The 27,030-nt window shown below is 36.0% G+C and overlaps 1 protein-coding gene across 1 annotated transcript in view; it reads right to left on the bottom strand.

Annotated features, from left to right (window-relative positions):
• Positions 1-27,030, bottom strand: part of ARHGAP5 (Rho GTPase activating protein 5) — a 42,003-nt gene that overhangs the window by 6,057 nt on the left and 8,916 nt on the right. The window contains exons 3-4 of the mRNA XM_014891130.2: positions 21,146-25,045; positions 11,625-11,772 (exon numbers count right to left, since the gene is read on the bottom strand). Of these exons, the coding sequence (XP_014746616.2) occupies positions 11,625-11,772; positions 21,146-24,868 (3,871 nt within the window). The 5' untranslated portion in view covers positions 24,869-25,045. The remainder of the gene's footprint in view (positions 1-11,624; positions 11,773-21,145; positions 25,046-27,030) is intronic.

The following is a 27,030-nucleotide window of genomic DNA, read 5'->3' as shown; positions in this document are numbered from 1 at the left end:
AACAAGACCCTGATGCAGATATTTGTTGATTAATGTACCCAAAATTATTCTCTTACTGATCTCTATTAGACTCTTGTTATTTGCACCAGTTTTTTTAATAATCAAAAACCTAGAATCTGTGGTACCCACAATATTTATGTTTTTAAGAACTATCTTCACAGTTTGGGCTTAACAACTTATTATGGTAAACAACAACACACTAAAAATGATCTGAAGGGAAAAAAAATTAAAATCAAGCATTCATAACTGAATCCTGATCTCTTTAACACACTCCTGTTTATGACAAGAACTTACTCTCCCAACATGTTTTCCCCTTTACCATATTTATTTTATAAACTTTGAATCCATCGCTCCTAACTTCTTATGTGAGGTAAACTATCACATCATTTACAAGTCTTTCTTTAAGGGGTTGCAGAAAAGGGGAAAGGTGTTAGGAAGCAGAGGTTCCCCAAGCTTCACATTATTACTTGGTCTTACCGCATGTTACAGAGTCCTAATTGCATCAGCCTTTCAATGTAAACGCTGAACGGTACACCTTCATTATACACACACACACTTGCACACTGCAGTGACTACGCTTCCTACCCAACTGCTATCTTTTCTGCCCACACCTACTCACTGAATGAAACTGATGAAGTCCATCCCGAAAATCGCACCATCACCCAAGACATTTTTCTTTTTTAATTTAGAACCATTAAGGAATATAAACAATTCATAGTTCCTTAATTCTTCAAGTTACCTTTATGGGTGCAAAATTATCTATATACTAGATCTCTGTAACATTACATGGGTTTATTAAAAATTCACAGGTTTCACAGCTTTATGAAATCTCTTGGCCTTTTGCCATCATAAGCCAATAACAATGCATTTTAGATCATCAGATCAATATTTAACTGCTCTGTCCAACTACAATACACCGGATATGTCTTTTAAGTTACCAAGAAACATTAAGGATCCTATTACAATGCTCTAAGTACAGAAAACACATGACTGGTTCATACGACTGGGATATTTTTAACAATTTCACGTATCTCTTCTAACTCATTATTTCCTTCTTAATGTTTCAATAACTCAACATATCTCTTTACTGGCTGCATCAAGGTTATTTCAGTAAGCATTTCTTCAATTAACTTTCATGTCCATCACTTAGGTTTTTTTGAAGGGACTGCTCAGGGCTACATTTACAAGTGGAAAACTCTTGGCTATGGGATTGGAAAACTGAGTCTTGTTCACAGATATCCTTGAACACCACCAGAAGGTAAATCTGGTGGCACAGGGCAAAAAGTTATTTCAGTGATTCAGTGATTTCCACATCTCGGAAAGAGTTTCAAACCTGCCTTCAAAAAAATGTCCCAAATGTTTATATGTGATCACAGCCAGAAATACTTTACATTCCTCTTCCAGAAGCTGTAAATAAATACAAAAAAGACCACTGGTAGACAAGAACAAACTACGATCAAGATTTTATTTGTCTACTATGAGAGAATTCTCCGTTGGAGACCCTACAGCCCCAGGATAGTCTTTGTTTTATCCAATTACTATTCAATGTGTTTCTGCACAAAGGAAACTGCATGTGCTGCAATAGCAGTTTCTGAGAAGTATGACCCAGCCACTGTTTTGCAGGAGTGTATAAACCTTAAATACTGGCACTGGCTGCTCTGGAGACATGCTCTAGTGTGGTATCAGTGCTACAATTCTAAGAAACAAAGAAAGACAACTTACAGTACTTCAGAAAATTTTCAGGTTAAACAAGAAGATGCCTACTGAATTTAGGCATCTTCCAAAAATAGTGAAGTGCTGCAATTCTGGATTAAGCTAACTAAATTTGTCTTCTGAATTCCTCAAGGAAAAGTTTTTCTTGTATATATTCTAGAAAGTCACACTTCATGAAATGGTTGGTCAATTGTCTTTACACTTTCTCTAAGGCATGGAAGGAGATGAGCGTAATCTGTAGTCTGAAAGTATTCTTTAAGTAATGCTCCAATTCTCTGTTGCTTTCTATTATGCAACCAGGTGTCTCCAATGCTTCTTACATGAAGATCTTCCATCAAGTATCAGACACTCTAGTTCACTAGCTTTAGCTTTTAAATTTCTTGCATATCTACAACGTAAATCTATAATAAAAGAGGGAAAGATCGAGAGTACTCAACATTTCTTTTATTCTGAAAGCTTTTTAAAAATTTGCAAACCTCTTGATTTTTCCAAACTTTTTTCTATGTTCTTACTCTGCCTGCATTCTGGTCCAGTCATAATTTTCAACAAATCCCTACCAAAATCAATTGCTGCTGTTATATATCAGAATCATATTATTTATTTGCTGCTCTGTCTTGCTAGATCCTCCTTACATGACATCACAATAACCTACCTTTATTTCAAGACCGGGCACATCTCCTTCGCCTAGACTACTCTTTTCTCAAAGTACCTCCTACTGCCTAATAAATTCTCTTGCACCTTCTTTTGTGCTGCCAGTTGTGACCAGGGCTCCATCTCATCTAACTGGAACTTCACCACATGGGGTTCAAAGCATTTGAAAAGGAGCAGAGAAAGGTGAATCTGCACCTACAAGGTGAATCTGTACCTACACACATAATCAGTCTGTAGACACTTCCATTCTTAAGCTTCAACATATTTCCACAACTCTTGGTTCCTTCGTGGAACATACTAACTTCAGGACAAGGAAAGACCAGTCCACCTGGTATAATATCCATTTTCCATACCATATACTACACTACGTAGTATATGCTTGAGGAGATATATAGAAAGGACAGGAAAGAAAAAAACAAAACTTACCAGCAATCTTTTTGCGGTATACCCTCCCAGCTTTCTGCAGATGGTGGCATATATAGGCTTTTGCATAAGGTGTTGTAATAGCCACCTGGGGATTTATCCTTCACTAATTCACCCAAACCCCTTCAAGTAACTGATCTGTAGTCTTTACGTCATGGTGAATGCAGTTTTGTCATTTCAGAATGTACATTATGAAAGCACACTGAGTTTATGCTCAGTACTTGAAGTTTGCATCATTCTTTATGTCAACAAGAAGCCATAACTTTTCTACATTTTCTCAGCACCGGTTTTGTAAATTTATGTAATTTCACTTCCTCAGAAATGTTCTAAGCTAATCAATTCGGTGTATCTTTATCCAAGAGTTCTATTACTCTCATATGTATTATCTTTACCAATTCTTTCCTATTTTGAGAAAGGCTAAACCAAACTGCAACCAGTATCTAAACTCTGTGTATAGCACAGCATTAGGCAATAGCATGATTTTTCTTCCTCCATAACACTTACTCTCTTCTTTTTTTTTGCTTGCTTGATAGCAAGGACAGAGAGTTTAAGTTTTCAGAGAGCTGTCTATGATGATTTCAAAGCCTTTTCCCAAGTGACAACAGCTATACCAACATTTAGACTGCTGAAAAGTCATAGAGTGTCTGCTAACAACATCCACAGCCAGGTTCTGCTATCATATTCTGTGTTTCTGAATACGTGCCACAATCACAGCAAGTCTGTCTCTTCCAGTTACATTCCTTCCTCTACCAGTGGCCAATGGAACTTTTCAGGACTCATTCTCCACTACAATAGCTGAGCCTATCATTCCCACACTTACCTTTGTAAATTTGATGATGTGTATATTTCTCTAATTTTATTCCATGGATTGATCTGGTATACCTCTTTTCAACCCCTATGCTACAACACAAGACTAAAGGAACCACCAATTTACTGATTCAAACTAGTAATCTCTATGTACACCTAGAATGTATATAATTACTGAGCAAAGAAATCAAACTCTACGTAAGACTATCTCATACTAAGTTTACTTATATAAAACATATTTAATGTGACCTTACCAATACTGACATTTAAAGTCTCATGACATACAATTCACACACTGAAAATCAGAACCAAAAATAAGTGTCTTACTGCTTCTTGTAATAAAATGATTTATAGCATATTGAAATGTTCAATAAACAATAAGCAGTGTAAGGAAATAAGCAGTACTTTTACAAAGACCCTTATAATAGGAAGCTCTCCAAAGCTGAATTAACATTTCTATCATTTACATTAACTGATCATTAAACAAGGTCTCAATCATTTTATGAAGCATCACTCAAGCCAATATTTTATAGCCTGTCAATTTTAAGAGAAGAATACAAGACTACAATTAATATGACATTATGAATATGCCTAGGAAAAGGTAGGTGCATTCTTTGCTTCATTAAAAATGGGTGACAACTGAAGCATTGTAGTTTTCCAGGCATACAGCTGTTTGATCACTTTGGGTCTGGAGAATGCTGAGGGAGTAAGTGTAACAGCATAACTATCATACAAACCCTGGCATCTTGGTCCTACCTGCATCGTTTAGGAATTCTTTACATAACTCCCATGATGTTTTCTTTGAAGAGATACCTCATTAGCAATACAACTCTCAAGTGCACAACGTGTTTTATGAATATTTCAAAACATATTTGTTTACAGTTTTCAGTGATTCTCTCACATTACTAAACTAAATTAATGCATGCACTCCCTCCCTGTCTGGTAGTCAGTCTTCCATTAGGAGAAGTGACTGATGCCTGTTTTACCCTCTTGAGTTTGTTTCATCTCTGTTGATTAATTCCAAAGTTACAAAAGCTCGTGTACGGTCTCCTAACTACTGAAACCTATTCTATGCCAATTTTGAAGTGATCACAGAAGGAATTCTCCAGAGACCATCTAGAGCAACCTCTTGCTCAAACAACAGTCAAAATCAGATTTGGATGCTTATCTAAACTTGTCTCTACTATCTCTCAGATATCCCACCATCTCTCTGGGTAACCTGAACCAGCGCTTTAATAATCTTCAGAGCAAAAGTATTCCCTTTCTTTCTAATCAGTACCTCCTACGTTAATGACATTGTACTTCAGTTCTTTAGCCTGGCTGCACCTTATCAGTAACTTCTTCATAGGCATGGGAAGCCGATTCTGGGTATCTCCTCAGCCTCTTTCTCTCCAAGCTGAATAAACCTGCATATTAGGAGCTCCAGACCCTGACCCTCTTTTGCTAGACTCAAGTTTGTCAACATCTTTCTTGCAGTATTTCAGATGATGTCCAGCAAGTGTGGAGCAAAAATCAGGAATCACTTCTGCTGCTGTAGTGCCTCCCCCTTCTATGGAGACAGTCCGATACAGAAGGCATGATCGGCCTATTCTTCTACACCATGACCACAAGATCCTTTTCATTAGCACTGATACAGAACCAGCCAAGTGTTCAGCATGTACTACTGCAGAGGTTTAGCCCTTGCAATTCTAGTTGAAAGGCCTGGCATTTGTCCTCACTGAATTCCTTCAGGTTCCTACTATCTCATTCCTCCAGCCTGTCTATGTTCCCTGGTGCAAAAGCCCTGGTCTTAAATACATTAACCATATCACCCAGTACAGAATCACTCACCAACTTGATGAGGGTACAAAATGTGTTGTAGAGCTCTTTAAACCAGAATCAAGAGTAACAGTCAAGGCCCGTGTGTGATTTTTGCTAAACAAAGCTTCATGGGCAGTTGAGTCAGCAATGTGAATGAAAACGATGGTCTCACTCCCGCCTCACCCACCACTGCTTCTGTCCTCCCTTGATCCTGCCACCTGCCTTGCACTTGTTTTGGCATGTATTTGGCTCTTATCAGTTGCAATACTATACATTAAGACTTTTACCATTTTTGTTGATATAGCTTTTCAAAACAGCGAACTCCGCTGATTCAGAGACATCTGACAAGTGCCCAAAATGAAGTGACAGAAACTCATACACCAGGCCAAGGAAGTGTCCAGCTCTGCTCTGTCTAACGCAACAGGTTCCTAAAACCCTCCAGCTCTCCCAAGCCCCTTGAATAAAAGCAGAGGTAATTAATCTTGAATTTCTAGATTTTCCAGTCACTAGGAATGTATTTCAATGATTTACCTGACTTTTTTATCACAACAAGCACTGCTGACTCATTTTCTTTGCCCGTTTCTACCAAACCTCATTCTCTGGAGACAAACTTTGCCTTATCTATACTGTCAGTGTAAAAGTCTAGCCTCACAGCAGATTCAGCATAAAAAAACCACAGTGTAAGCTAGGTTTGAAGGAAATTCAAAAAAGGCAATATTCTTTTACTGGAAGTACCTCCAAAACTGTAAATTTAGAAGCATTACAAAAATGGCCTCAATATCAAAAGCAGTAATTATTGTACATATATTGAGTACACAATTTTTAATTTCTCTTACAGCTCTCCATAGGAACCATGACATAGTGACACTTAGCTCTGTCAAATTCCTTCTTCTGCCTTTATTCCATTCCTCATCTCAAATAAACTGAGTAACTCAATAATTAAAACACCAATTCTTCCAATAAGCTTCTCTTATGCTAAAGATATAATAAGATATAATAAGCTAAATTATTTCATGTACAATTAACACTCTATTAATGTTATCAGTTTTCTATGAAGTATGGCATCTAAAATTTATAATCTGGTCAATGAAGTACATGGATAGTAATATTCTATAAAAAAATTTAAAACATTTGAAAGCTCAGAGAAAAAACCAAAAATACTGATAATAAAGCTGAATATCATCAAGAACTGTATGTACTCAATGGCAAAACCGCTAGTACTTGTAATGCTAATTTGATGTGTCCTTCCTTGGTAAAACAGAATGCAATGTAATCTATACCAAACTATTCACCAATGCATGAAGAAATCCAAAAAGTAAGCCCAAAACACAAAAAAATACTGAAATATTAAAAAAAAAAAAAAACAAACATACACGCTAATAGTTTCAGTTAGCATTAAGTCATCTTTGCCTGAATTATTTTAAGTTTGGGAAAATTTAAAAATCAACAAAAGTAGGTGCTGAGCAATACATAAACTGTTCACAGAATATTTCATCACTAAATCTGAGGTGTGTGTAACACCATAAAAATGTTACCAACACAACACTCAAGCTACAAAGTTGGCACATGTACACTGTTTACACTTACAACTGGACATTCGATAAATATTTTTCCATTATATTGCAATACAAAATTCAAACCATAACAACATTTTGTTGAAGACATTAAATTAGCTTTCAGAAACCTGTTCCTCTCTCTCAGAGTATCAAACACCTTATTCTCACCACAATAATTCTTAGAGAATTTATGCAACTCATATAGCTCAATGGTTTAATTTCAAAAACAAATTCTGCTACCTATATTTAAAAAAAATGAGTCGTACTAAAAAAGTATTGGTCTACATTGTATTTTTTTATTTAAAAATAGCAGGTAATCTTTTTTCTAGCATATCTCAGCATAGCACCATTACTTCTATATAAAAACAGCCACTACAATTTTCTTAAAAATCAAAACTCTAGTTTCCCTGCTAAATATATTTCCATAAACTTAGTTTGCAAAAAAACAATACACTTTAAAAGTTCCTTTCAAACGATGCACCAAAATGAAGTTCTCTTCAGTCCATGAGCAGAAAGCAAAAAATAGACCAGAACAACTGTACCACCAAAACACTCTTTGGAGGCTCATAACCAAAAACAGCTACCAATGACAGTCAATTGAAACAGCTGCCCTCATGGGCAAGTTACAAACCGATTTGCAAAGGATGTAAAGGAGGTAAAAGCACACAAATATCATATGTGTCACTAGTGACAGCATAGTGTTCATATAGTCTGTAAAAGATTACAGATAAGATCACAATTATCTTTACCAAAAATCAGTTTTCTTTAAAACATTATATATTTATACCATGATGTTTAGTGGAAAACTTGGTAATTCATCATTGGCAAGTTACTTACCTGAATGGAAAAAAAAAAAAAAAAATCTTTTCATCATCTTGTTCAGTGAACCAAGAAGGAGCTCTGACAACCAACCAAAACATTACTCATCCTGCTACAATTACAATGAATTCAAAAATTAAAGACTTGGCTAGAAAAAAGGCTTTCCTATAATCATGGACACTGGAAACAGAGAGGTCAAGTTGGTTTACAATATTTAGCAAATCTTTCCTCCTTTCTTACCCAGAAGTGACAGTGGTATATATTTTAAAAATGTTCTGACATGGTACTGTGCTATGTTTTTAATCAACAGATTCCAACAAGACCAAGTATTATGTGCTATTGCTGCTTCATACTCTCAGTACCAGTGAGAGTGCAGACTGCTGTGAAATAGAGGTTCTAACACATATTTATATCTTATCAGCTTTAGATCTACTCAGGTATTAACCTGAGTTAATTGCCCCTCAGTTTCTGCTTCCAATACTATAAAAAAAATTACAAGGGGATACAACATATATTATATGAAATATAATACTCTGTATTTCAAAAACTAATTGGTTGGCTCCATAAAGCTAAACCAATTTAGAATAAAGAATAATATTTTTGTTGAAAAATACTGAAGAGGAACACAGAAACAACACCTTTCACCTACAGGCACAGACTTAGGATCCCTTATCTGTACCAGATCACCTTTTACCTTAATAGGAACAATACGGCTTCTTCAGAAGAAAAAAGTCTGTTGATTTATAAAAGGCTAGAACTTTTAAGCTCCTGAATTTACTTCATTTTTTCTAAACTGTCCCTCTTCTACTGAGACACACTTTTTTTTGGTGAGGATATTCCTGAACATTATGGTAAATCAAAAATCTGATGGTATTTTTTGCATGTGCTCAATTCTTAAGGTTTATGGTGGAGCAAGAATCTTCAAAGAGCTTTAAGGCACTATGGTCTCATCTAGGCATCTGAAATAGAGAAAACTGTTTTTCACACTGTGTATTTTCTAGCCTCAGTCAAAATTTAGATGAGTGGGTACAAAGCATTGCCTTGTGTAGTTTCATGATACAGAAAGAGGGAACATCACAAATTAAGATCAGCCCTTAAAATCGAGAATAATAATGACTTCACAAATTCAGCCACAATCCAAATTACATAGAAAGGAATTCAACTCCATGAAACTACCTGAAGAGGAAACACTAAACAATTATATCATCTGTAAGAGAAATATACACATTAGCTGAATTGGAAAAGACTGCACTTCTTGATTAAAAAGACAATGATAATAAACACTGGTATTCAGTGCAGTTCAAACCGATAGCAGGCTGACCTGCTAAGAGACAGATGAGTACTGAATGACTCCCCAGGGCCAAGCAGCTTCATCATATAGGAATGGCACCATTCTGAACTGCAGCCTGGAGCCAATAGGTCCTAACTTGCCTTGTGCAGACTAATCATCCTCAAAACTGTATTTGTGGAATTTTCTCAGGCTCACATCATTGAATTTGGGACTCTCAGTACAGTATTTGAAGACAATGCAAGTGAACATTCTCTTCTCTCAAAGACAACAAATACATTCTATCAGAAGCCTGCTTTAAACTCGGATACCTATAGCACACTAATCCAATATAAAAATAATACACACCAGAAATAAAACTCCCACAGCCAAGTATGGAAGCAGAAAACAACACCAAAGCTACTTACACATAATCCAGAGTAAGAGAAAATTGTCATACAGATCAAGAACAGAGGCTTTTTTCTAAGTGATTAAGAAAACTAGCAAGACTAGTCTTCACATTCACAAAGAATGCAGATGGCACGATGTTTGTCCAGCTTACATTTATGGCCAGAATTAGAATTCTCCAGTTGTACAGTAGCATCCCAAGATGAACTAACATATGCAGCTAACAGAAAAGTTGTGCCTTCTGAGTCACAACTTTTGAGGAGACCCTACATTCAGAACACACAGCAGCTTAACCCAACATTTTATTTTCCCAAGGCAGGTCATGAGAAGAGAATAGATGTGCTAAATCTTTTGGCTGTTCACATGGTTTGACAATTACAGGGAAAAAAAAGACAACAAATAATGTTCCCACACTATTATAGTTCTGTCTCTCACCCCACAAGCTGGTGAAAATTCTTTAGGAGAAATACTTTTTTTTTCTCAAAGTTTACCACAAAAATGACAATACTTTTAAGCAAATAAAACTTTTAGAAGTGGACTTATAACTTTTTTGTTTGAAAGCATTCTTAAAAAGCGAAACATGCTCAAATGAAATTACTGCTAGATTCTACAAACTCTTGAAATTGGTGTTCAATACCAATTAATATCTGCTTTACATAGCTATGCATAGTAGTTGTATGCAGCCACTTTTAAAGAATAACAATAACAGTGACTCACCTATGAATTACATGGTGGTTTGCTTCGGGTTGGGTTTTTTTTTGCTACCGAAAACAGCAAACTATAATATATATATACATATATATTGAACTGACTGCCAATCTATTACTCCTTGCCCTTCTTCCTCCTTTCCCATTTTTTACTGGGTGAGGTGGAAAACGCAAAAGCAAGAGGGCAGAAAATACAGCTCTTACCTTTAATCCATAGAAAGTAAAGGTTAAAGACAGATCTATACTAGTATCTCTGACTCCAAAAATATCAGTGCCTGAGGTTTCACCTGATTTTTTTTATTGCAATAATGCAGTATGTAAGTTCAAAAATGGCTATTAGGCTTACCACCTGCGGTAATTATTTTGGAAACACTATTCTTACAGATGGCAGCAAAACTGAACTTTACTATGATCAAGAAAACCCTTCACATTTACTCTTGCTAAAACTGCTACTGTCATCTTAGAGCCAAAATTGTATTCGAGATATAAGCAAATTTAGAAAAAAGATGCTGTTCTACTTCGCACTAAACAACATCCATTGCAGACACACAGCAAAACTGTCATCTACTTCAAATACAGTAATATAGCATTTATAAAACTTCAGAATAAGCAGAATCTACACACTAACGGGAAACTAGTGCTCAGAATCTTTCAAAACAAACCAAAAATCCCCCTAAAACCCCCAAACAAAACCCCGCCACAGATCACTCCCAAACTTCAAAACAAATCCCCACTCCTAACTGTAGTCTTCTGTTCCACCTGCAAAATCATCCTACTTGCCTCATGGTCACACAGTAAATAGGCTGAAAGCAAAGACAAACACACAACCAGGAAGCCAGGGAGAAAGGAGAGAGAAAACCATACTGTGAAATTTCACTCTTGTGTAAGCACATATGTTAATATTTTACATTAAACTGGGAAATTACATCTTAAATAGATTAACATTTCTCATGGAGAATTACACAGTACTTAAAAAAAAAAAAAGTTTCTGTCTCTGTAACAAGTTAAAATGCAAAACTAGGTTTACCTTCAAAATCAAGAAACCAAGCTGACTAATCATACCGAGTCAGAAGCCATTTCAAGTACCTGTTTTCTATAACTGGAAAAGGCAGACTTCAGAGCTTTTAAATACACGTAGTAAAATGCAGTGGCAACAGTGAGACATGTAAGACTGGACTGCCATTGGCTTAAACATCATTTGGCACAAGAAAGTGCTGTAAGATTTTTTAATTACAGAGAACATGTTAAACTTCAGACATTTGTCAAAAAGTAATTAAGTATTTGTAGAAATAAAGTCAAAAAACCATCACATATTAGGCGTAAAATTTAGAAAACACATTCTACTTTTTAAATGCACCTAGCCCACAATTATTTATTTCTGGAATAAAATTCTAAGTATTTTAAAGCAGAAAATGAGAGGCTTTACTCATTATGCAAAATGGGAAAATCTTTCCTCTAACAGTCCTATCTTACCTGTATCTTCAATGAATTGCACACATTTTTCAACAAACAGAGGTATTGGTTTCTCAGGTGTAACCAAATCCTGTAGGGGCATCCCAAAGTAATTACTTTCCCAGTTTCTACGGATTGGAGGATTGAATGTCTTAGTTTTCTTTTTCGGCTACAACAAAACAGAGTTATTTAAGTAATATTCAAGCAACATTTTAACAACTCATATTTCAATCATTCAGTAAATACAACCAGATCGTACATCTATCAGACATTAAAATTCCTCTACAGCAAATTGAATTAATAAAAATTAAATGTATTTTTAAAATTATAAAGTACTTAACTATAAAATAATTATACATTAGATAAAAAGCACTCAACTTCTAAAAGTTTTGATCCTTTTTGTATTACGTTAGGAACAGGATTACCCAATACATCAGTAACTGAAAGACCACAGGAACAGAAGTAAAACACCACTTGTTTATAGTGCTGTGACTTGTTTAGAGTCTTTCAGCACTGCTCACACAAACCACATCTGAACCACACCTCTTTGGAAATTGTCAAGATAAAACTCTGGAGTCATATCACCAAAAACAAAGTTAGTGTCTCCTGCATATATTTAAAGATACTAAATAATCTTTATATTGCAACTATACAAGAAACATGATGATGGAGAATGACTAACAAGCAATCAAGTCTTGAAGTTAAAGTTGCAGGCACTCATGCTAAGCAAGAATGCTCTGTTACAGGCAAGGATTTTAGCCAAAAGGAGGTTTGCACACAATCAAATCTAAGATGGTGAGTTTCATAAGCAGTTTTCCTGGTTTTATTTTTTTTTCCACTGAGAAGGACTTTTATCAGTGAAACTGGTAAATCAGTCTAGGATGATTACAAGAATTATATTGTATCAGGTACCACAATTCATCTCTGAATATTAATGAAAATATAAATTACATCAAAAATATTTATTTAGGCAATATCTAGTTCAGATGAGCAACAGTTAAAAGGGCCAAACTGAAGCTAAACAATGTATAAAATTCAGTGAAAATATCTTGGTCAAATGTTAAATGAAAGATCATTTTACATACATATATTAAGGCAGTAAAGAAAGGAAAAATAATTCAATTTTTTCCCAAGGTGTTCAGTACACGTCTCTACCATCACAGAATAAATTAAGCAAGATATACTCAAGACTGTATATTTAAGATCAACAAGATAGAGAAAGGCTCTGTGTGTCTCTTGGAAAGCAGTCAGGTAAACAGAACAATAAACTAGGACTGTACAGAAATTTTATGAAAATTAAAATTATCATCTGTGTAGAATATCTGGACATAGTATGAAACACCAGACACAGTTACAAAATTGAAGTCAAGAATGCTCTTTTCTACTAATTGTCCTGCTTTTAGAAGACAGGTTGCAAGGGACTGCCATATCACATTTGAGACCATCCACACAGAAATGCAGAAAGGTTTCTTAGATTAACCCTTCACCTGAAAAGTTTAATTCCCAATTTGTAAAGTGAGAATTTGTCTAAAGAACTTAATGAAGTATAAAGAATAAAAGAATAAAGTGAAAAAGGAAAGAAAACCCCAACCCCGAAGTCTTTTGCAAACTGGTCTAAAGGCAGAGTAGAAGAGATGATCACTGCAAGACTATTCCATAAACACAAATTTACAGTTTCACAAGGCAGTTACAACAATAAGTTTATCAGCTATTTCTCATTATATATCATTATGTATTTTGTATCTCTCCTGTTCAATATTTGTTTTCCTCTCGTTTGGGGTAGGCAAGTGCATAAACTCTCCACTGACAGCACAAATCACATCCTCCTGCAAATAACACTATCTACATGATCTTTGCAAAAAATACTTCTGCAAATTAAAAATAAAACTTTAAGGCTTTAAGAAAAACCAACATGCTATTTCCTGATTTTAGACTTCCATACCTTCCTGATGTTATTGGTCCAGATTCTTTAAGTGGAGAACTTGTTCTGAACAAAAAGGTGTTCTGTGCAAAAGACCCGATCTTTGCCAAAAGACCAACTGACTTCAGGGAAAAAAAATATGGGTCTTATTTCTAACATAAGTAAGTCTTAGTGGAAGTTTTTCTTTAATCCCTGTTCCCCAGTCTGAGAAAACAGCATTTTTTCTGATCCATCAGACACAGAATGGAACTTTTAGATTTGCTAGTCAAGACAATGACTACCATAATTTTTTCTGTGTAAAATTAACTTTTAAAATATTTCTAATGAAACAATAAACAGAAACTGTTAAACATTAAATTATTAATTTAGTTAAACACCACCTGAGTAAGGTGAATCATTTCAAACCTCCTAGATTTTGGCAGCGAGATTATAATTTTGCCCCAGGTATTTTTAGTTCAATCACTCTCCCCAATACACCTACATCCCATTATGCAGCAGTCACGTAACACTGCATGCAGCAAGTACTAATCTAGGCACAGTCGAAACCAATTTTGTATGCTTCTCCTATATCATCATAAAAAAAGGACTAAGAGGCACTAAGTTAAAGAAGACAAGAACCAGCACACTAAGTTTTGTTAGTTAAGCCTAGCAAAAAGCTCGTTGTTCTCATACCACTGTTTTCATTTTAGGAATTGAAACACGAGCCCAAGACCATAAAGTTGAAATCCTGAGTTTTCCTAGAGATCTGTGGGACTTGGTATAATTGATTGCTGCACTTATGTCGAGCTTTCAGCATGGCTTTCACCACGTGCTTCTTGCCAAAGACAACTTCTCTTCATACCCTAACAGAGGTTAATGCCAAACCTCCAACTGGATCCTTATGTATTTTGGCAGAAAAGCATTTTAACTCTGAGAATTCCAAACTTGCCTTGCATTACATTTACTTGGAACATTGCTTTATTTTGCAATGCTTCAATCACCAAAATACACGCTGCAAAAGATTAATGTAAGACATGGTAAACACAAAAACATATACTCTACCATGGTACAGGTACCCAAGTCTTGATTTCAAAACCATAAATATTATTACAAAGAATATTAACTTTAAAAAATATGTAAAGAATACTCAAGCTTAACCCTCTTGACTACAGGTACTAGGGAACCAGTTAAGCAGCACTGATCATCTAGAGAGAAACGAGGCTAAGACTTCAGCCAGCTGTGAGTCTTGAGAGTACAACACACTTAAATACAACCTTTTACAATTAACCTAGAAAACTAAAAACTGCCAAAATCCTATCAAGCCCCTTTATGGATGGGCTGCTTACTGTAGCAAGCCTTCTGTTCAAGACAGACTTCTTTTTCTCTCAGTCCTATCCCACCAGAACTACCATTAATAATTTATTTATTAAAGAAGAAATTCAGCCGCTTCTCTACCTCCAAAAGACTTCGCTACTACTTTTGATGGAAAGGAAATTTTCTGCCTGCTTCTTCTGCAGTCAGTCCTAAGGTTATAGAGGGCAGTGTCAATATTTTCAGGACTAGTAAAATACTTCATAAAACCTGGCACTGTGAACAGCATTCATTTTATAGGATTAATAAAAGTATTTGTAATCCCTAATTCATAGTTAGCTCTTCAGAAACTGTGATATATGAATAATGCAGATCATTGTCCCTAACATGCTCTTCCTTCCCTTCATGCCTTCTGCCATTTTTAGAATTCCAGTTCGTTGCACTAGTTTAAATTACAAAGGCTCAAGAAGGCATATGGCCCTAAATATGCATATTAAGAGTGTTAAATTTGAACAGACAAAACCTGGAAGTACAGATTCTGATACTTCCTATATTCCTCAGGAGACAAAAAAAAAAATTCACTGCACATTCCAGTCTGAAGTAGACAGTATTTTGGTAAATTAACCACTGAATTTACACAAGAACAGCTGAATAAAAATGTAAGTTGATCTCCCATTACTTCCATGTTTACCATAGTCTTACTAAAACTGAGATCAACACACATCGGTTCTATGGTTCCTCATCTTATTTCCATAATAGTTTTAACATAAAATTTCATACAGTTTTGAAATTATAATGGCAGCAAGCAAGTTTAGGCATAGAGAAATAGATGACAAACGTACTGCTTCATGTTCTAAGAAGTCAGAGTAAAATATGTGAGAATTCATCAAGATGCTAGTGGATTTTTCTTGCTGAAATACTGAGAAAAGTTTTCAGATTTATTTAAAGTAAAAAGCATCTTATAATCATCTTGGTATAAAGGAAAATGGAAAGAAGCAATTCATAAACTTCTTTGGAAGCAACGAGTGTTGTCTGCAAACAGGGTTACAAGGCAGACTGTTTTAAAACACCATTTCTCAGATTTAATTTCACAATACAGGTAGAAACTCCATTCACAAAAAAAAAAAAAATCAGACCTTGAATAACAAAACTATTGACCATTGGCCAAAGAACTTAAATAGTGAAACTTTTTCATATTTCAAAAATGGCATGCCAAAGAATTATCACTAAACACTTAATTTACTGTATTGTTTACAAGATCTCTCTAGTTAGGATTTGTTTTCAGAAGTACTTAAAAAATTCAAGATAAGGCTCTGCCTTTCCCATTGCAAAAATTTATTCAGGATATTTGCTGTTCTTGATATGTTGTGGAGAAAAAAAAACCTAAACAACTATACTCTCTCCATAAGAGGTGAAAAAAATATAGCCTCAATTAGACACTGAACATATCTCAAAGTGTTCACAAAGATAAGAGCTCTAAAGTAGGTGACTGAAGTTTTAACACTCATTAATTCCATCATAAAAACAAGTAAGGCTATTTTTGTCACTGTATGGAATAGCTATGGGTTTCTACATCAGGCAGGCTTCCTGCTGAAGAGGAAATTACTGAATTACAACAAAGGTCAGAAATAACTTGCTATTATTTCATGGTAATAATAATAATAAATCATCAATAATAATTGACAAATAGTTTTTAAAAATATTTACATCAGGCTTGTTTACAAGGTGAGAACAATGGAAAGCCAAGGACTCGTGTGGTTTGGGCTTTATATTAATGCATAAAATGCATCAGTTGCAGTTTTAAGGTTATTGAAGCGGTTCCTCCTATCTAAGATATTAGAAGGCTTTCTTCAGCAACATCTTTTTCCTCTAGCAATCTTCATTTTCTTGACCTGAAATTTTCCATAATTTCTGTTGTTTTGTATCTCCAAACTCATTAAGTTAAATTAACGACAAAAATAATTTATGATACAGCTTGAAAGCCTTCTGCTTTTCATGTGTACCAACACCAAAAATGTTTACACTAGACGTTAATATTAAAAATTCTAATTGAGACAAGCATCTACTTGTAATTCCCACTTCCAGTTTTTGATAAAAACACGGAGATGAATGAAGGAAATAACCAAACACAGAAGACATGCCAACGTAGGGGAGAATTCACTCCACAAAATGCATTTTTTTTGCTATTTTGTTTAACAGTAGAAAGGACAAGGTGCTTTTAACCTAAGAGAAACTTTAAAGAAGTTCTGTAGGTGAAGAAAAAAGGCCACTACGGTTTGACAAATATTAGCACACAACATGCACTTCAAATATTGAACAACATACACTTGAAATTTTTCAAGCTCAGTGTGCACACACAGCTACACATGAACGTGGTTAAAAAGTCCAACGATTCAAGCCAGTCTGCTTGCTTTCTTCTTCTGCACATTTGTCTTCATATTTATGCTCACCAGAAAAAGCTCAACAGTCCACTTGTTAATAGCACATGCAAGGCTGTATCATAAATTATTCAGAACATTTAGATATGTGCTAATAAAATAAAATAGGATAAAGGTGGGTCTATTACACATTAGACTACACTGACTCAGCTTTTTCCACTTTTTCTGTTCTAGAGGCAAAGACAGAACCATCTGTTGGTTTTACCAATCTGGATTTTACTAAGGCACTTAGTGATGGCATATAGGAAACTACAGTGACAACCGGAGGAGCAGAAAAAAGATGATATTCAGCAACAAAAACGACAAAGTCAGAGTAACAGAAAAATCCTGAACTGGAATGCACAACTAGTAAAACTTTTGCTCTGTAACGTGCCTGTAGCACATGCTGTAATGTACAGGTACTATAATTGTGGGCATGCACAATAAACCACCAGAACTGTGCAGTATGGAGTCATTACCTGGAAATTATCAAGGACAATTGCAATTGGCAATTATCAGGCCAAAGGTACCTAAAGTGACAGCAACTGCAGGTAAGCAAAGGTTGAGTGCAATAGCACAATTGTGTCAGGTAGTAATTTCTTGTAGATATCAGCAAACATTATGTCACTGTTATGACATTGCTTGCAATACTATGCACAATTTCAGTCATCCTCATTGAAAAACAGAGGTTCAGAGGAAAATCCTAATTTTTTTTTTAAATCTTCTAAAACTCTGGCCAAGAAGTAGCCATTTTCTCTTCACCAGTGACCAGTCAGAAAAAGAAACATTTCAGAGAACGGTTACAATAAGTAAGGGTGAAAACTAGGAATTGCAAGACTTTTCACCAATAAAGAGGAAATAGGAAAGGAAAAGGAAAGCTCTGGACGAGTTTTTCATAGTAAGAACGAGGGGAAAAAACTTTTCAGAGGAATTATTTCTGTGATAATTGAAAGAAGAGCTCAAGGACGATTCTCTTCCAGTTCTGACTACCAGTATACTGAAACAAGATCTGAGAACACTAGCACCGTGTTGGGACAAAAATAATGGGCAAATAATTCAGACCAAAGCACACTTGCTTAACTGGTCCGAGTTTTAAATTGTTTCTTTTGGTAATAAGAAACATTACCTGCTTGCCACAGGTTTGCCATTGCTATACTTTCCACAGTAAAGCATTTTAATTTATGCTTCCAAATAGCAACAAGTAGCACAATTCTGAGTATTTACTTCTGCCTTTAATAACATGCGTCCACAATAGATGTTTAAAGTTTGATACATATGTGTTAGCCAAACTACAGCAGCTAATTTTCCTGCTCTACTGTTTGTCAAACCTTGCTTTCACCTTCCTACTCACCCAACTCTAGCCTTTTTCCTTTCAGTTCTTTTACATGAACCCTACAATCACTCTAGATCCATTCTCTGCCTCCCCTATATCTGTCTTAGTGCCCATATTTTTATGCGATTTTATTCTGAGTTGGGACACTTGGGACCTGAAAGAATCAGGACAGAATGAGCATTCTTCAGCACAGTCATGTCTCTCCTGCAACACCTTACAAAAACCCATCCAGAAACACCGTATCTCAAACCAACAAAAATGCAAGGACTATCCAGAATGTTACATCCTACTTTTTTAAAAACAATCTTTGAAAAAGACAATTAGGAGTTCAGACGTTAAAATTCAAGTTTTTCCAAACAAATTCATTTTGTTCATAAGATTTCTGAATTTCAGAATCACTATAATTAAAGCAAGAATAGTTACACACGTACCCTATTTTCCCATGACATAGAGCTGAACATTTCAGAAAGAGTATCAGTTAGAGATTTAAGAAAGTCAGAAAGAAGTATGCAAGTTCTATTTACCTCTTTCACATTCAAGGGGTGAAAACTCTCAAAAAACCCCAGCAAGCAATGTGTAAATAGTGGTGCACTAACATCTCTCACATGGACCAAATAACACTTGACAAGGACAATATGATTTCAGTAATTTTTGAATTTCCATAATAAAGGACTGCTAGTTGCTCATCCAAAACAACACAGTAAAACATGCTGAAAAAGTTCCAAAAAGTAAAAAAACTTCATCTCTTCTGAAATAAAATTAACTGTTAAGAAATCCAAAGAAATAGAAAATTAACTAGAATGACTCATTTAAACTCGCTGCAACTTCATTCAAGTCAACAGAGAAGTCACTACTTATCAAAAGCACTGAGCACGCAAGATACTTTGAAAACTTGCAAGCATTTGAGCTATAAAATTAAATTTGTTTCCTCAATTACAGTAATTTCCACGATTATTAAAAGTTTTCACTAATCTAGCAGTAGCAGCTTTGCTACTGTTGAGTAAAATACAACCTCCCAGTCACAAAAAAAAATTCACATAACCCACAAACCAAAGCAAAACTAACCAACCAAAACTTAAAACAATTCTACTCTTCAGGAAACTTATCCACGACAAAAATTAAAAGAGCCAGAAACTTCCAATTTAGGCTTCTCCTCAAAAGGCCAAAACCAAAAGTGCAGGCTTTGGTAGAGCCATCAGTAGGTTTCCTGACACAATTTCAAGAAGACCCCACTATAGTAATCTACTCAGTTTAATACCTAAATATTCAATTCACAGTAACTTGCTCTCAACTCAGCACAGCTGGGACAGTAGAAAGATCATGCAACTACTTTTTGATTTCTATGTAGAAAGATAATTTCAAGAAAAAGGAGTCCAGAAGTTGGACTCAATGATCTTCATGGGTTCCTTTCAACTCAGGATAGTCAATGATTCTATGAAAAGCATATAAATTGTTTTTTTAAAAATCTAAGTTTCTCCAAAAGAATAACTTCAAAGTATTTTTAACATATGATTTTGTACCCACAAGACATCATTATCCATGCTTATAAGTAAGCCTTAAGAAAATTTAGTGGCCTTTAAATCAGTCATGTGTAATTCAAATCACAGCCACATACCAGGAAGAATATTATCTACTAGTTAAATTTAACTATGCTCTACTTTAACAAAACTTATTTCTGCTATTCAAGTACCATCAGATTTAAGCTAAAAAAGTGACATTTTAAAAATGCTACAAAAGATAATATTAAAAAGGTCAGATTATTTTGAGACAAGAAAGAAAATATCTAACTGATCAAGAACACTCCTGATTTTATGTCAAAACTATACCTAACACAGGGACTGCTGACCTAAAATTGAAATCTAAATTATAAAGGATGTACATCTATAACCCACACCACAAAAACACCCTGATGATCTAACTTTTCAAACAGCCAGCCAAAAAAAAGTAATTCTCAGGCATGAAGATGAAACATTTTTCAAGTAAACTGCAACATTATTATTCTCCCTTTACTTCTCCATTTTGTTCCCTTTATTCTGCTTGTATAGAAAACCGTAAAGGTAGTACAACTTCATTACCTGTTTGCCCACACTAGGAAAATGCATCAGTCAGTAGAACTACTACATAAAGTTTACTTCTTATGCACTTGTTCTAGCGTTCCAGGTAGACAGCTAAGAATTAAAAAGAAATCACTCCTTTCATTCACCAGCCCTAAACCTCATTGCAACAGCAAAAATTGCAACAACTCAAAGAACCAGTTCTACTCCAGATCTCACAAAGCAGCTTTTTCCTTAAAAATAAAACACCACCTTACTCAAATGGAAGGAAGCCTCCACGTGTAAGGGGAAATGAAAGTAACTGACATTTATTGAATAGCTGATAAGGTAGACAAACCATCTCATTCCTTAAGTTTTGCTAGTTTCAAGCAACTTAATAGGAACTTAAGACAAAAAAATCAAACAAATATAGTTTGAAAATGTTAAAGCACTTGTTTCAAAATAGGGTGCAACTCTTGCATATTTTGTCTCTTCCCATTTTCCAATGTACCAGAAGTTGTAAATGAAATTTAAATTAATTGACTTACCTTCTTATCTTCTTTTACTTTGTGGGGCTTCTTTTTAATTTTTTTGTCATCCAATTCTTGATCCGAGGTAATAGCAGGATTATCTATGCCACCCTTCCATGTTTCAACAGGTGAAAGAAGTGGGTCTTCCTCACTTCCACGATGTCTTCCTTTTCTTTTAGTTTTAGAGGTGGTAAAAGCCTCATCATCACTTGCATCCGAATGTGTTCTTCTATAGTAAGACTTGGCTTTGCTGAACAATGTCTTAGACTTGTACTTGTATTTTGAAGGCCTTCTTTCCCCATGACTTTTGGATACTCTATCAGAAAACCCATTTTCTTCCTCACCTTGGGTATTTATAACAATCGAATTTCGAACTTTAATAACACGATTCTGACTATCCTCTGGAACCGCATAGATATCATCTGCAAAGCCTTTATGTTTGTAAATCGTGTCAATAGGTTCAGCATAGTTGTCAGATTGGTCTGTATCTTCCGGTGGCGCTGCAGGCATTCGAGAAGGCTGTTTCCGGGGGTTTTTGCCAATACCTGCCTCAATTGTTTTCAGAAGGTTAGGATCCAGTTTTTTTACATTTGTTCTTGGAACAAGTGGTTTCGGTTTTATTGGAGGAGGCACTTTATGGTTGCGTTCATGGTCATGACAATTGACTGGTGTACTGTGAATAGGATACTCATTACCTTCCAAATCCAGTCGGTACTTTGAACGATCACTGGGTGCTGGGAGTAACCTGACATCATCACCAATTGGACTGTACGGCGGTGGTCCTTCAGCATCATCCTCTGAATCTGGGTAATTATAGTCAAGGGAACCTCCTCTCGGAGATCTTGGAAAAACATCTTCACTTGTATGCGTTGATTCCCTTGTGCTGTCTGACATGTAGGAACTTTCAATCATGTTTTTCTTCTCTAATACATCACTGAAGAACAGTGTGAAAACCTCCGTTTGACGATGATACTGAGATAATGAATATAAAGCTGTAAACTTAGCACTAATTTCTGTTGCTATGTGTTCTCCTTCAGTCATGAGTTCCTTGATTGCTTCATTCTCAAAAAAGTCTGCCTGGCTATCAGTAACAGCCACCAGCTGGACAGGAATTGTATCCTGAACTTCAGAAAGAAATGCCCGAAGCATTCCCATGGATGCCTTTCGCTTTGCAGAATAGACCAGTATATATCCATGAACAAGTTCATCTTTCCTTACACCAATTGAAGAATGATATGATAATATTGTTATCTGTATTCGACGTCTCTTTTCACCTATTATTTTATCAAGCATTAAAGAATTATTATGGCCAGCCTGAGCAGCACTACAGGAGTGAGATTCAAGGAAAGGTGAAAGAATAAGATCCACACTGAACGGATCGCCACACATGGCACACATGACAATCCTTAAGTCAGCTTCTGACAGATCTTTAATGGTGGGAACTGGACTCACAACATCAAAATTGTGTTTAACTGCTTCCAATACTCCCCTCAGAGCTTGTTTTATTTGGGCCTCATTAAACTTGCGTGGGTATGTACCAGCAGGCACATCTACAAAAGGACACTGTAACTTGTTAGCCAATTGCTGTCCCTGATGTCTCAGAATAGGTAAATTCTTGCTAACGCTGTCCCTCTGGTTAGCCAATATTAACGTAAATGAAAGATTAGCCATATACTTGTCTCTCCTTATCTGAGATGCTTCAGTCCTTATTTTTGCAATGCACTCCCCAATAAAAGTCAGTGATTCAATAGAGTTAAACACGCAGAAACAACCATGTGGTTTGAAGGCGGAGGTCCACAACTGAGTCAGCAAGTACGGGGATTTGGCATCAACTGGCCTAAGATCTAGTTCATATATTTTTCCATCTAATGCATATTCATCATCAGTGGATTGTGTTCGAATTTCATTTGCCAATTCTTGTGCAAGGCCATCTTTGCCCAAAATAAAAAGATTGATTTTATCAATATTGGCACTATCATGGTATAAATTTGAGCGTCCATGGTCCAGTTGCAGAAGACTGTTGGCAAGCAACTCTTCTACTTTTATGTCCATGCAATTTTGGCCACTGAGACAAGTTTCTTTAGTTGGGTGATAAACAAATCCTATGTGTTTGAGCAGAAGAGATTCTCTATCAGGTGCAAGTTTCTGTAAAGCTTTGTATCTAGGTTCTTCACTCAGAACTGCATGAATTTCACTCATTTTATCTGTACTTGGTGTTGCATTAAGATCCAGATCATAAAATAGTTCTGAATGTTCAAAAAGCATTTCCTGAAACTCCTCTTTGGCTTTTTCAACAATCTCCCTCTGATGCCTACCATACACTTCCTTACTATCTGCATCAGTGATGTATTTGAATGCTTCGTCCTCCACCACAAAACATATAACTTCTTCCCATGGCTGTCCGGGTGAAATGAATTGGATTTTCTCAAGAGTTTTTTTGAATTTCTCTTTCATTTCAACCCTCCTTTTTTCAGATATAAGATGCTGCACATGGTTTTGATAAACTTTTTCTGCTTCTAGGGTATTGAGAAGGTCAAATGGAATCCTTCTGTCATTTACTTTATCTATGTGGTCAGTTTCATCCCAGGGTGTTTTTTCAAGCACTACAAAACAGGACTGGAAGTCAGGCCTTTTCTCCATAACCTTCAAGGCTTCTGACCAGCTCAAATGTTCAATCTCGTCAAGATTTGACAGAAGAGTATTAAGAGCTCTTGGCAATGCATTAATGTATTCTTCTTTTCTCTTTCTAATATGTTCCTGTTTAAGTTGCTCTATATGTTTTGAAAATGTATTTTTGGCCTTTTTTGTTCCTTCCAAATTTATGTACTCTTCATAATCAGGATGGTTTTTCAGTTTGTTACTAACAGTTTTCCAAGTTGCGTGATAGTCTCTCACAGTTTGGACAAGTTTTTCAAATTTATCTGTTGCCGTAACAACTAACTGTCTTTGAGTTTTATAGGCATCCAGATAGGGGATTATTTTAGGTTTACCACGAGTTTTATCCATCATTTGTACCAGTGCAGTAAAACATGTTTCAACATTGACATTGAATCTTGCCGATGTTTCCACAACTACAAGGTTCTTCTTATTTGAAGCAAAGGCCTGAACCTCTCGCAGATAATGATCCACACACTCATCACATTTTGTTGCCGCTATTATTATGGGTTTTTTAGATTTTGAGAGCTGGATATAAAGATTATTCACAAATTTAAGTTGATCATCGAATTTCCTATTGCATCCTTGGCTTACATCAATGCACAATAAAAACCCATCTATGTTTAATTTCCCTTCAGGCATTTGTTTTTGCTCGAAGTCTTGCTCCAAGCCTAGCTGATCTGTGCAAATGTACATTAGTTTTTCTGCAGATTGCAGTTTGGAGGCAGCTGCACGTTTTATGTACGGTTGTAAATTCGTACTTCGATGAGGCAAGAAAGTCTGATCATCAATGAACTCAGTCTGTTCAATTACATGAATTCTGCACTCGATTCCATCCTCACCACTTTGTGTTACGTCACCCCAGTACAAAAAGTGATCATTGTTAACAACTCTTCCTCCAAAGTCAATTGTGCTAAGCACAGAGGTATGCTCAGGATAATATTCATCTGCTTTTGAACGAACGAATCTATTGCACAAACATGACTTTCCGACTCCACAATTACCTTTATCCTTTTCAGTTCCAGACAGTCCAACAACACTAACAGCATAAGATGGGGGGCGTGGCTCTTTGTTTTTTGCCATCATAACTTTCCTCTCATTCTTTTGCAATTATCAAGGTAACTGTATGTGGTTTTCATTCTGGAAAGGGCTCCTACAAATTTGAATTGTATATCCAGGGTTCCAGAAATTGCCTTCAGTTGTTCCTGCTTCAGCTTGTGATTAAGAGAACCTCAGATAACCGGGACGAGGAGCATCATCTTCCTAAAAAATACAGAGAAAAAAAAATTAAGATTGCAGGTATTTCTTTATAATATTCATGAGGGAAAAGAGATTTAAGAAGCATTCTTGCTTGATCACTCTGATTTTCTGTGTATATGAAAATTCTACAACTGAGAATGAGATCATAAATTCATAATTCAGTAATGCTAATGCTATTTATGCTACAAATTTTAAAATAAACAGATTTAAGGTACAGTTTAGTAGTCGTTTGTCAGCTGTTTTGATAGCTGAGCAGCACACTTTTAAAAAAAAAGAAAACCAACACCCAAAGCCCCAAATTACTGTTCTCCTCCTTAGCTTACAAATACTGGGCACTAAAAAGCAAAAATACAACATAAAAACTCTAAACCCAACCCAATATCCATGCACTTCTATTCACGCTCACATTTTCACTAGATATCATGCTCATCTGCATGAATAACATTACTTTTATGTGCATTTGAAGGCCTGAGCTTAGGTTGCAGTAAAGAAAATTTCAAAATAAGTAGCTGTAAAAGCAGGCAGTTGGCCACATGCCTCAGTTGCTCCCTACCTGCAGAAGTAGACTACTTGTTTTGTATACTAACAGTAAACTGCTTTTAAGGAAATGTTTTGAACCTGAATTCTACAGAAAAACACAAACATCATACAAATACTAAGAGTAGGACTTATGTACAGATTTTAAGACTACAATGTTGTTTTATTCCTTCTGTCTCTATGAGAAAATCAAACTTTTATTAACTGGAAACAGAAACTACTATATCTACATTCAGAGTTTCACAGAATTACTACAAGGTTCCAGTGGCTTTATTGCAGCTGTCATCAAGTGTAACAACTACCACTAAGTCTCAGTTATTAATCAGAAGACTTTGCTTGCATGCATACTGCAAATGGAAATGCATTTTCTGGTTTTGAATCAATTACATTATGAGGAAGACAGAAAAAATTGAATACCCAAATGACTGGTCCCAGCAGATTGTGACAAAGTGGCATGAAATCTACTTGGGGGCCAGTAACCAGCAGTGCACTCCACAGGGCAGTACTGGGTCCAATACTGCTCAATATCTTTATTAATAACTTGGATGATGGGGGAGAACGTCTCCTCAGCAAGTTTGTTGATGACAAAATTAAGAGGAGCAAATGATACAGCCCTGCATGCAGGGAGGAATGTACCCATATATATGCTGGAGCTGGCTGCCTGAAGAACAGCTGTCCAGAAGGGGACCTGGGGCTCCAGTGCACATGACCACCACCCTGTGGTGTGCACCTGTGCCAAACCAGGCTAGGAGTAGCCTGGGCAGCATTAGACAAAGTACTGCCAGCAGGTCAAGGCAGGTGAACCTTCCCCTCTTTGCAGCACTGGTCACACCTGATGTAGTATCCACAGTACAGGAGAAATACAGAACTACAGGAGAGTGCAGCAAGGGGTTAAAGCACCACAGCATCCTTCATTTAAGAAAACGCCAGGAGAACTAGGACTGTTCAGCCTGGCAAAGAGAAGACTCAGGGAAGATCTCATCAATGCGTGTAAATATTTGGAGGAAAGGTGCAAAGAAAGCAGAGCCAAATTCTTTCAAGTGGGGCCCAGGGACAGGACAGGAGGCAATGGGCACAGACTAAAATACAGAAGATGCCATATGAACATCGGGAAACACCTTTTTTTTATTGTGAGGGTGACTGAGCACTGGCCTGGTTTGCCCAGAGAAGTTGTAAAGGCTCCTGCACTAAAAGTATTCAAGAGACACTTGGACAAAGACCTGGGCAATCTGCGTTAGGCAACCCTGCTTGAGCAGGGAGGCTGAACAAGATGGTTTCTTCTAATCTACACTGTTCTACCCTTGTGAAAATATTTTGATAAAAATACTTCTCATTTCCTTGGTAAAAAGACAACTATTACATGGCACTATAAATACGTACTTAACATATTTGCTTTTACATTTGTAGAGTACAAACTAACAACACAAATCTCAAGTATGTCTGAGTATAAC

Source organism: Sturnus vulgaris, chromosome 6 (assembly GCF_052056855.1).
Source record: "Sturnus vulgaris isolate bStuVul1 chromosome 6, bStuVul1.hap1, whole genome shotgun sequence".
Taxonomy (NCBI): Eukaryota; Metazoa; Chordata; class Aves; order Passeriformes; family Sturnidae; genus Sturnus; species Sturnus vulgaris.
This window is presented reverse-complemented; position numbering and strand designations above follow the sequence as displayed.